General features: G+C 39.3%; 1 protein-coding gene across 5 annotated transcripts in view; it reads left to right on the top strand.

The window, feature by feature from the left end:
* LOC122577867 (neuronal acetylcholine receptor subunit alpha-7) overlaps positions 1–12,667 on the top strand; it is a 260,880-nt gene that overhangs the window by 80,505 nt on the left and 167,708 nt on the right. For all 5 annotated transcript variants that reach the window (XM_043749579.1, XM_043749581.1, XM_043749577.1 and 2 more), the window contains exon 4: positions 2,643–2,687. In XM_043749579.1, the coding sequence (XP_043605514.1) occupies positions 2,643–2,687 (45 nt within the window). The remainder of the gene's footprint in view (positions 1–2,642; positions 2,688–12,667) is intronic.

Raw genomic sequence — 12,667 nt, forward strand, 5'->3', positions numbered from 1 at the left:
TTGAATCGACCTTCGATTTGTGTCCGCTTTGAAGCGAATACGAGCACAGATTACGAGGGGGCTATGCGTAGACCGTAACCGAAGGCGTTGTCAACAATTTCGATTAGTTTCGACACCTGCGTCGTAGCCTCCCGTTGTGCACACGGTGGTCCCGTCAAATAGTGACACGACTGTACTCTGTAAACAAATTGTACAAACGTTCCTCGTATTTTACGAATTTCGTGTATCTTTCGAACATTATCTGTCATTCATTTATCTGTGTACTGTTACCTCTATAAGCTATCGCGTTACTCAAATATAATACATACCGGTATTGATTATCTCAATAAGAGTACAAAAATAATTCCCTGGTAAATACTTTTCAAATGACACAACGATAATGTTAAATACACGATGATACGTACGTACATACGATGAAAAGTCGGGAATAAATTATCAAATTAAGTTATAATTCCAACGAACGATGTATTTGGATTATTTCACGGATTATTATTTCACGGAGATTTAAATATATTAGCGAACGAGTGTGTAGTTTCAGTATCGTATGTCTCTCCGAAAACCATACATCTTTTTTTTAGAAATATTTTCTCGTACAACAAATAATATACGAATTGTACGAAGTTATCCTGTTAACGAGACTCACCCTGTATATATATATATATTCATCGGATTTAAAAGGTTCGATTTTGTTAAACAGTCCAGCCTGATGGTAAAGTAAATTTCCTTCGAATCTCGTAATTGCAAACGCCATTAGGTGTGAAAACGAAATTCGTGTTTGCAGGTTCGACGACAAAAATAATACCGTGAATTAACTCGACCAGCGATTCTTCCATAAAACGGGAATAGCGAGAAAAGACTTGTAATAATCTAATAACCTGTTTGGTTAGCGCAGACATCTCTAGCGTGATTTGTTTCACGATGATTGATTCGATAATTTGATCGCTTATTGATTTCCGATAATTCTCTGGTCTCTTCCACTGCGAAACATATTAAACAACGATTAATCATGGCTGCGACAAGCACGGAATTATTTTCCTAATAAAATGGATATATGTACATATATTATCGATCTACTACGCACGTTGAAATTTATTACACGCGCTATTTAGGCTACGAAACTTGGGCAAAATCTTTAAATTCAACGGCCATCAAAATGTTGAACACGCGGAAAATTTCGATTTCGCAGTTTTCCTCTGTCGTGTTCTTCAGATCGGAAAGCTTTGTACATCGTCGACAGTTTTAATTTCACTTTCGGCCGAACGGAAAATCGACCTTGGATCCGATTCCACGTTGAAATGAAAATCGAGCGTCAATTCGATTTCACTTTTTAATATGTTTGGGACGCGCGCGGGTCAAGGTTGCGATTAACAAATATGCCAACGAATTCGGGGAGATGTCTAAACATTCAACGTTAAGCTGTCGCGAGATCTCCGCAAGGATTTGTGCCTCAGAAAAATCCGATCATTTTGAGACTCGTATTTAACGCAAATGTATGTATCGTTTTACCTCTTTCCAAGATATAAACGTACTCTATTAAAATATACTATAAAATTTTGTGACCAATGAAACTTTTAAAATGAACATTTGAACATGTATAAAATGAAATTAATTTCTGAGATAACGGGCCATGCTCGGTTCGTGTTTGAAAATGAAATAATACGTTCGCTTAGCACTCGGGCTATCTGTTAATTACATTCTTCATCACTTTCTTGCTGTTACCGCGTCCTAGCCAAGTTTTATGAGATTAACAGGCTATTTTTATCACGAATAGTTAAACTTAAACCGTTTGATACTTGTTGCGCTGGTCGCGAGCTTTCCTTCTATTCTATGCAGCTTCGGGATGCACAAATACATTGACACGCAAATCTAACTTTTTTTTCCCCTCGAATCGAGATACGCTTTTGAGATTTATTTCGTTCGTGGTGATAGTTTTGAAACGTAAAACTTTTCTATAAAGCGTACAATTTTTATACGAAAATTATAAACTTAATTAGTTGTTTCCCTTTTCTTATCATTTCGTTTCATTACTTTATTTTATTTGTAATCGTTCATTTTCCGTTATGTAATATATTTATTCAGTAATTAGTCGCGCCATTAAGTAATTCAAGGAAAGGCTCGATATGTATCGGATAGAGACATGAAATCGTGGAAACGAAAGTGCCGCGATAAGTAGTTTTGGTCAACGACCGGTCAATTCGTTCGACACGATCGTTTACCAAGTGGTTTGCCTGGTTGACAGTATCGTTGAAGTGCACTCGTTTTATAAATCACTTTGAACTTCTGATGATGAGTCTGTGGTAGAGTGCGGTTCCCTACAGAGCACTCGGGAAACGAACGATCGCGGCAGCAATTCGTGGTTATTGATCCTAGTTTTTGGTGTGAATTTTACAACTTGCGCGTCTCACTCTCATCATTCTCTCTCATGCTCGTCTTTACACGTATCTTATGGACTTTTTTCTCGCAACCAAGTAATTCTATCGTATACATGCGATATATTTACTCTTTCGTTTCGAGAAAATTGAAGAAGAAATGGTCCGTATATCTCAAATTTATGGAATTAATTTTATTTCCTACTTCTGTAAAACCATTCGAACGCTAAAATTATACTAACTTGATGTTTCTCTTTTGTTTTCTTTTCTCAGGATGAGAAGAATCAAATATTGACGACGAACGCGTGGCTGAAATTGGTAAGTGATTAATTAACTATACGTTAACGTGTATGTACAGACCGTATGGGAAAGCGCTAGTTTCTAAAGCCTTTACGTAGTTTTCAGCTTAATAAGTAGCTACTCGCTATAGTATTAACTCCCTGGCGTTCGCAGTTTCTTGCATACATATACCGAATAGACAAGAGCGCCAATGAGCTACAGAACTTTCTTCTACAACATATTACAGAAGGAATTTCGATCTAAAATCACGTACAGTATCTTCGTTCTAATTTCGTAATTTTTAAGAACCATAAACTTAACAGATATATAAGTATCGAATAGTTGTTTTTAAGTTATTACCAGAGAGACAATTTGTAATGGCTCGTGCCGAGGAACAATTTGACACAAGAGACGCACCGACAAGAGTACCGGTAATGGGGTTTCGCGGTAAAAAATGGGAAATTTAAAATGCAGTCGCGGTAATATCGTCCTTTTCCTTTCTCGAAACACCGTGGTGCACCGGCTCGCTTACAGGTTTACAGGAAATCAATATACCCGAACTAATACTCGCCTGTCACGGTTGCTATTCTCATTTCCATCGAAGTGGTATAACGTTCCCGTTGAAGAACGCGTTCTATCGGCGGTAATGGTACGTGGTGCGAAAAGAACGGCGTTTAAATACCTTGGGCTAATTACTCGCGCAATAAAGAGCATCTTCAGAAACTTCGTAACAAACTACGGAGTTTTAGAATAAAAAACAGGGTTTTCCGATAGCTGGTTCGGAAGTCGTTTACAACATTTACAGATCGACGCTTTTTAATTTTCAATCTTTATATTTTTTATTCGTGCGAATTGTTTCATTAGAAAGTATGCTAAAGTATATTTCGATACTCTTTCTTTATATCTTACTGTTAATATAGAGAAATTTCTCGACGCCTCGAGTTCCGCATTATATTTTATTATTTTCATCGAGATTTTTCATTCTCAAGCATACAGATATTCGTTCGTAACAAATTATTATTTTTGCCTGTGTTCAGGAATAATCAAAGAAATTTATTTTCCATGCGTATTGTAATACGTATGGTGATCAATCACGCGTAATTTTATATGACTTCTGTCAGCAGGATTCGATTGCCCCGGCAAATTGAAATTTCAATTTTGTTAAAATATGAATACGCGCGAGCGAGAGCCGAAGCAACGCGCGTTGAATATCATTTCCATTTTAATAGAACCACAAGTCGGTGCACCAGACTTGCAAGTTGCCGTTGTAACAGATAGGGAAAAAATGTTGTCGATTGATGGAATCGATTATTCATTTACACTGCATTCGTCAGGCAGCCTACCGACGAGGCGGAAACGCAGCTGCGGCCGTCAGTATTAGCTCTTTCCCTATCGAGCGCTTGTCAGAGAATTTTTTGCAATTTCTGCTTAAGGTACGTCCATTGTGTACCACTACAATACTATTGTATTGCTCAATCGTCAATGCAGGAAAATGAAAGACGTGGTCGGTTCCTTCTGCTTTATCGTCGAGTTCGGCGGGAAATACACTGGCTGAACTTCGTATAGGACGCAAGATGGCAATTATTGCCTTTGCTTATTAAAATTGCGCTTATCCGATAAAGAAGAGAAACAACGTAAAGTAAAAGGAGCGATGGAATATTTAATAGCTGTTCGAGACTAACTTTGATCGATACTTGTCAAGTATAAAGGGAAAATTGCAAGTTAGATTGAAAGCTCAGGATAATGAAAATCAACGATAAATTAAGAAATTATCGATAACGATCGACTAAAGTTTGTGATTGCAACGATTGTAACTTTATTATTATCTGAATCGATCGAATCGTTCGAATCGTATTTAATTAATATATAAATTAGCTAAAACCCGGCCATTTCATTCTTAACGACCTAATACAACTACGTTTAATAATCGATTATTTAATTATCATTAACTTATCAAAGCGTACTATGCGCTCTAAAATGCTCGCGTTTCTTCTTGACTTTATCTGTCAAAATATTTATTTTATAATTTAATAAACTATTAAAAAATAGTGGCAGGCGATCGTTTTCTTTTCGATGACACATCGAACCACGAAAAAGAGGTCGGAAATCAACGGATCGATTGGAAGCGTAAGTACGCTTCTGTTCCACTGCGACACGACCAAGAAATTTTCAAGACTCTCCGCGTAGAGAACTCGATCGATCTTCAACGACCATTGGCGATGATCTATCAAATAAGATCGACAAAATTGATCCCACATGCTACTAGCGAAGCAGCGGTGATCGAGGAAACAAGAAGGTGCATGCATCACAGTCGATTCAGCCGGTTCGAGTCATCCTTTTCGTGTTTCCTTTCCCGCGTGGCAGCTTCGTGTTTCCCTCGGGTACGAAAGGAACGTCGTACGGGAAAGGAGGTGGTTGGCGGCCACGAGGGGATGGAAAGTAAGATAAAAGGGAATGGCAGCAGGCTGTACACGGCAAAGAGGATTCGAGAAGATCGAGAGAGAGTAGAATGATGCACCCTTGGCGTCTTTCTGCAACTCCGGCTGGATCGAGATGAAAAGCACGGGGAACGTTTTTTGACGTTGCTGCCTGGAATAAAGAAATGGAAACGAAAGGCTCGGGAACCGGGTAGCCGCGTGCCGGTGACGTTTTGGCTTTCTTGCGCGATACGCGACAACTACACGGGAATTTATTCATAACTCACGGCGCTGCTCTCTCGGGGTTGCACGGTCTATAAATTTCGTGTCATACTCTTCCATACATTTTTTTCTAAAGACAATTGTTCCGTGTTTATTTGACGGGAAGACCGAGGTGCAAAAGAACACGAAGCTGCTGCTAAGCTTCCAATTAATATTTGCGTTTAATGCTCTTGATAACAGATTCCCTCGAGAAATAGACGACGTAATATTTATTACGCTACTTCTGAGATAGGAAACCGAGTTTCCAGCGACGTAAACGATCGCATCAAATTTAATTTAGTAATTTCCGTCGCACGTTCACGCGCCTACAAACGCATTCGAATATCTTGTAACGGAGTTGAAAAGGACTAATGTCAAATTACGAGTGCAAACCAACTATTACCCATTCTCCGGCCCATCTGTTATTTTTATCTGGCCCCTAAATCATATCGTGTCGATATCACTCCGTTTCCCGGTTTATAGAGCTATTTTATTGTTTCTGAAGAATTGATTTCCGGCGGAGGTAAAAAGATTTCCTTCCTGCCATTCCACCGTCAATTCGTCACATCCTCCTTTATCCTCCTTCGCTTCGTCACCTTTTTCCATCCCTCCAACTGCCCTGGAATTCGATTGTATCTCGACTCTTTTTGATCTGTTTTTTGTTTGGCTCCTCGTTCTCGGTAATCGACGGTAAAATCTTCGAGAAGCCATCGAATCTCTTCTCGAGGAAATATCGACCGTCGATCGAGCACTAGAGAAAGACGATTATTTTTTGTCCGATTAATTAGCTCCAAATTCTTCTTGCAGATTCCTTGCCACCGTCTCTATCTACTCGGAAACATCGATTTTTTAATTCCATCCGTATCCGCTTCCCCAGCAAAAAAAAGTAGATATCGGAGAAATGGAAAGATTCAGGAGGATGCAGATTTTTAGGAAAAAAAATCCCAGTCCACCGAATGAGATAGTATTTAAAACGAAAATTACGTTACACCCTGACGCTTTAAATATCGCGAGACTCGAATAACACGATACGCGACATAAATATTTCCAAGTTTAATAATTTTAACGAATAAACTGCATTATGCTTAATGCAATCTTTTTTTTAATTCGCAAAAGACACGCAGAATGGCGATGTGAATGCCAATGCAAAATTCTCATGTCCTTGCAGTGTACAGTCTGTGTGTATGTGCTGCGCCAACATCTCCTAATTGTACCAAAGTTACTCACCTTTGAGAACAACAAGCTTAACAAAGCCCTCGATTCCTTGGTACGGACCATCCGTGCATTAAAATTACATCGTGAAATTCTCGGCTAATGACGAAGTTCCACCGAAGAGTATTATCGTCGCGCGGCGCGGACCGCTTTGAGGCGGCCAATCAAAAGTTTCGAACGTATTAAGCCGAATAGAATTTCGAAGCAACCCTCGTGGCTGACACGATTCGCCTAATTTTGCAATCTGTTATAAAATAATCAGCGCATAGCTGTACAGGCATGGCGCGTCCCTTTCGTTCCGGAAGGCAACCAGTTGCGGAACAGTTCAGGACCTGTTGAAACCGTCCGTAGTAATTCATCCTTGGAAAAGAGCCGCTGAATAGAGCACAGGTTATTTCTGTCCTTTCAGCGAGAAAAGAGCGAGAACTGCACAGTTAAACGAACGAATTGATACGAACTTAATCCAGATCCCTCTCGCGTTGGAATTTATACTAGTCTAAATCTACCGAGAGTCTAACGTTGTAAACTGGAAATCAGCGAAAGTAACAACGTGCTTGTTTAGGGAACAAATTGTTAGAATAGTTTCTGATAAGCTACAATTATGGTAAAACGAGCGTCACGAGCATTATAAACGCAATTTCGATGAAATGCGTAGTTCAATCGACAAATAATTGGATAATTTCACTCGAAGATGCGTATCTGAATGAAAGAAATATTTAAAATACATTCGATACACCTTAAGAACAGCTATCGTTGTAAAAAACATTTGTTCTACCGGTTGCATAGAATTCGCCGAATAAACAAGAATCTGACGGAAATATCGTAATAATAAAAGCAACAGCTCTTTGAAAAATGCGAGGAAAGAGAAAACCGTTGGCTCCGTCAAAAAGGATGCCTGTTTTTGCGTTTTACATGGCCAAAAGTGAAAGCACGTTTTGAACGTGCACTTGTGCGCGCGAAAGGCCGAAAAATAATTCAAACCGAAGTCTACGCAGCCCGGATACAAAATGTTGAATGCCCTCCAGTGGAAACATTTGTGCAGAAAGCATTCGGACTAAAGCTGTAGGAACTCGGTTGTGCACGACAAACCGGCGGCCGAACGACGAAACGGATTCCGGTTGAATACAAGCTTCCGAGTTTTCCAAAAAATTCAACGACGAGCTCGTCGTCGTTCCAGCCGTGTATCTTTTTTATTTTCTCTTTCACCCGTCTAGGCGTTTGATAAATGAAGCTGTCGATCGTTGAGACGCATTGCGAGTATAGTAGATATATATCTGTGGACGAAGGAATTCTTGTACGTTTCTGACGAGCAAGTTTGCTAACGTCTGCAAATGTCTAATGGAAGAAGAAATTAGAAAAGATCGCGATAAAATACAGTGGAATTCCGGTTGGTATGCTTCGTTGGAATCCAAACAACTCGGATAAATCGAGATCTACGGCAAAACACGAAACGTCGATCGAAATTCGTAACGAAACAAATCTTCGGAAGGAAGAATCTTTGGAAGAAGTTTGGTTTGTGCAAACGTGATAATCGAATGAAGTGAAGAAAAAGCGAAAGTGAGAAATATATCGTTTCCTTTTCCTAACGACATACGATATCTTAATTTTCTTGAATTTCAAATATTTATATATCAGATATAAAGATGCGAAGACGCACAGACATCGAACAATTTCAGCGACAAATCTCTTCAAGCGCAACGCTTTTCGGGCCACGAATTGGAACAACGCTCGCTGAGGAAACACTCGTCTTCACGAGCTGCGAGCAAAATTTCGTGCAACTTTCGAACGTTCAAGCTGTTTTCTCAGCAAACGCGGCGCGAGCTCGCTCGCAATGTTGCAATGTTTCTCGTACTACGCTCCGCTACCTTTTCCGTCTTTAATGGAATTCTTCCAGACATCTGCTTTGGAAGTTCATCTTCAGCTATCTATTCGACTCACCCATCGACTTGGAATTGCAGGCGACGTGACGCTCGCGAGACATACTCGAACGTTTGAATTTAAGTATCCTATACCACTGAAAGTTACAAGTGCCTCCTCTCGAATCTTCTCCAACTTCTGCTTTTACAACGACTTGTCTGATAAAGTTTGACGATGAAAATCCTCGAATATCTCCTCGTTTTGATGCAGTTGATTTCAACGTTGGAAACATATCTTAACACAGCATTAAGCGGTGACGAATCGACTCGTCCAGTTTGCTGTCCAAACGTTACAAACTAGTGAATTGATTCATTTGTATTTGCAGAGGCTTACGATGCAAATCATGAACTTTTATGAAATTATAAAAACACGTCGTTGCAACGATCGTCTTATCATCCGCTCTTTGTCGTTACCTTTGACATTCTTTTAGTATACCAAAAGGAAATTCTATCATCGCGAAGCGATGCATCGTATTTTTTTTAACTAAACGCGAAACTCGTCGAATAATCTGATACTCATCGATCTTGGCGTATTCTTGATGGAAAAGGTATCCAACGAGTCACAGGTGTTGGGTCGTGTAACGTCTCGCGAGCGATGCTTGAACAGCAATGTTCAACGCGTTTCCGACTATGTACGCTGCAAGCGCGCTTATCTCGCGCGATCGCGTTTCAAAGCTGGCCACAATCTGCATCGACACGCACAGCACCAAAATAATTGCGCGTACTTTGTCTTTCCTCGTTGGGAAACCTGGATTGACGACCGTGTACTGTACATCTTTCGCAATGAGTAAACGGGAACGAGCGGATAGCGGGATCGCAGGCGGGCACAGTCGGCCACGGTTAACATCATCACGTAGCGAACACGTCGAGCGTGTGTTAGCACAACGTCGCTACTAAATGTATGGAGCGGAGGACGTTGTCGTAACACTCACGTTTCACTGGCACGAGTGGCTGGAATAACGTGCCTCTAGCATTCGCATTTTAGATCAGTTGGCCTGCCTCTTTGCGAACGTTCGTAATCGACAACTCGGCAACGAAATCTTTAATGTCGTTCTCTTACGCGACGACACGTTCGTGCCTCGTTTCTCTTATCGAGATTCCTCTCGTGCATCGAAGCTTATTTCTCTTTGTACGCGCATGCAACTACTTTGGCCGGAACGACGAGATCGAGACCAATGAAAATCGTTATTCGGGTTATCCGAGTTATTGGATTTCCAGGGTAGACGGAACTTACTTAACATCGTCCATTTCGTATAGTACATGCCACGACATAACGGGCGTGTAAATTAAATCAAGTAGCAGAATTAATCAGCGGTTTAATAACTGTCTGATGTTTGTAGGTTCACCTAGCGTCGTGCACTGCATTCGATATGAAGGTTCCGTGTAATAAAAATTATATAAGTTAAAAGATGTGAGAAAAATAAAAAGAAAGAAAATAATTTCCTCGATCAGATTTCATTGTTGATCGAATGTAGTAATAATATACGGGGAAACCTCACTCTGCATTAAACTTGCGATGCATCTTCCATTCGACCAATCATATTTTCTGTTCTATTGGATGAACTTTTCGGATAAAGAAATTTCTAACGAAGACAAGGAAGACGATTCTCTAACGATTAATTCAAAAGAAAATTGTTAATTTTTTGAAATTATATCGCGTTCAATTATATTCCATAATCGGAAATCAGTGTTTTTTCCAAAATTCAGCTTCTTAGTTGATCGGCCAGCCAGACAGACAGACTGACTGACAGGCAGAAAAATAAGCTATAAAATAACTGTTAAAAAAGCAAATGATAACTTACGAGGAGTATTTTATTTAGAAGTAGAATAGCGTGTCCCTTAAGAAAAGGGGAAAGGAAATTATAATATGAATGTACATTTTTATTCAAATGTACTGTCTAGGGACTATACTAACTCTGTTCAGCGGTGAAACTATAAATTACCCGGAGAATATATTTTACCATCTTCTTTCCCTATTGAGTTTTAGAAATTTTCCGTAACCATGCTGGGACGCTTGGCAACATTAAACTCGTAAGGTCAGCGAATGTGTGTTGAATTAAATTAAAACTGTCGTAATTATGTACCACCTATCGATATCAGTCGAGGGTAAAGTATTTATTAGGTACTTAACCAGGCTTAACATAATTGGTTTTACATAAGTTAACCCTTAAACGTGACCCGAAGCCATCGTTACGATCAAGCGTGACGAGGATTTACGACCTCGCGAAATTTCAAAACGATAGATCGCGGTGTACGAGATAAGTGGTGCACGCGCGATCATTTTGAAATTACGCGAGCTACCAAAACGTTCGATCAGCCAATGGAAAATTTGCTTAAGATTATATCTTCCTGATGATTAAACAAAAAAAAAAAAAAAAAGGGATCTTTTTCGTAAAGGAGGAAAAAAGGTTGTAAATAAAAAGTAAATTTTTCGTCCAAATCTATCCACAAATTTCAGAGGTCGATAAGATTTCGTTGGAAAGCGGGATTTATCGTTGCAAATGATCTTTCAATCGAATCATTGTTCAAAGAAGGGTCGAATCGAACTATGAGATAGCGCAGATATCTAGCTTCCCGTTATTGCGCATCAATAATCCTCTAAACGTCTCTTCCACCATTTCCATTCCGTATACGAAGCAGAAACCCGATGATTTCAATCGAACGTTTCCTTTTCGAAAGCTGCCCTTGCGTTTTCTTAAAAGGCACCATTGATATACATATCTATGTACATTGAAATTGGAATGACTTTAACTTATTCATTGCAGCAACGTTATCAAAGAGCGATTGAAATGTATCCTGGTACAATAAAATTACTTTTTAAAGGGCAGTACGTAATCGCAGAATGTTTACGGAACGATTATGTTATTTGAAAAGCGTTTTATTCTCAAATTGTTTGGTTCCTGTGTCGTAGATACAAAAGACTCTCCTAAAATAGAGAGACCGAAATATCGAAACATTTAAATCAAAACAATTATATAGATCAATGAATTGTCTATTTCATATAATGATAATAGCATGGTAATTAGTTTACCTTTAGCCATTAATTTTTCATCGATTTATACATTTTAAATTGACTACAGTACCCTGATACTTATAGGTACATTATATACGAAAAGCAAGAGTATCAAGCGTACACGAAACACTGATCAAATGTGTTTTATTAAATACACAACGATATAATTTATTTTATTATCGTTTCGTTACATTCAGCGCTGGTACATGCTATACAAACTGTCAGTTAATGACGGCCAAAGTCGACGTTGAGAACGAAAGAATTGGAAAGAGTAAGCGACTGAAAAATAAGGACAATGTTACAGTTTTGTAATTAGAATTCTGCTGCATCGAGCGAGCCAACTTGGCGATTGCAATCAAACGCTCATATTCTCTGCACAAACTCGCTCTCGTTACTGAATTTGACGTCTGAAAGCGAGGGTTAATCGTGCTGCACGTCATAATGCCGCGCGTAATCATCGATGTTCGACAAAACAAAGGAAGCGATTGCCATGCAGAACATATAATGATTAACGAAGAAGTAGCAGGTGGGGCGTTAAAATTGTTCCTAATCTTGACCATTCGTCAACTTTCTCTTGAAAAATTGGTACACTATATTATACGTACGTTGAATAAAGTCATCGTTCGAGATCGCAATTGACATTGCCAGGTTGTCTCATCTATAAGAAAAGTTGTACGCGAACGTTACTAGAAAATTTGTTTGAATTTGGAATAATAAAATGGTACGGTTGAGAGGCAATGTTATTGTACGAGCCGAGGAACAAGGAAAATTGAAATTAAGTCTACCATGAAATCAAAACCGTCCCCGTCGCAAGCCACGGCTGCGAATCTATCGGAAAAAAGCAGGCGCAAGTGGGATGGTAGCGGCACAAATAAGCGACATAATTAAAATTAAGTCGGCTGTGTAATCAAAAACAAGCGCGATATTTCGATCATTTTCGCTGCACAATCGATAGACGTTAAATATTGGAACAAGCGCATAAAAGTTAATACAAGAAATATAACAAGAAAAATAAAATAAATCAACTAAATTATGAATGGGCGATAATTTCGCTTTTCCACGGCAGTTGATGACAAATTTAATGTTCCGCTAAGGCATTCCTGAAATCAGGCATCTAAGGACATAGATTAATTAGTTTATATGCCAAGTTAAACGTTGTTGCCTTTTCTCGTATGAAGCTGAAAGTGGGCGACACGCCAG

This window comes from Bombus pyrosoma, linkage group LG2 (assembly GCF_014825855.1).
Source record: "Bombus pyrosoma isolate SC7728 linkage group LG2, ASM1482585v1, whole genome shotgun sequence".
In the NCBI taxonomy this organism is placed as follows: domain Eukaryota; kingdom Metazoa; phylum Arthropoda; class Insecta; order Hymenoptera; family Apidae; genus Bombus; species Bombus pyrosoma.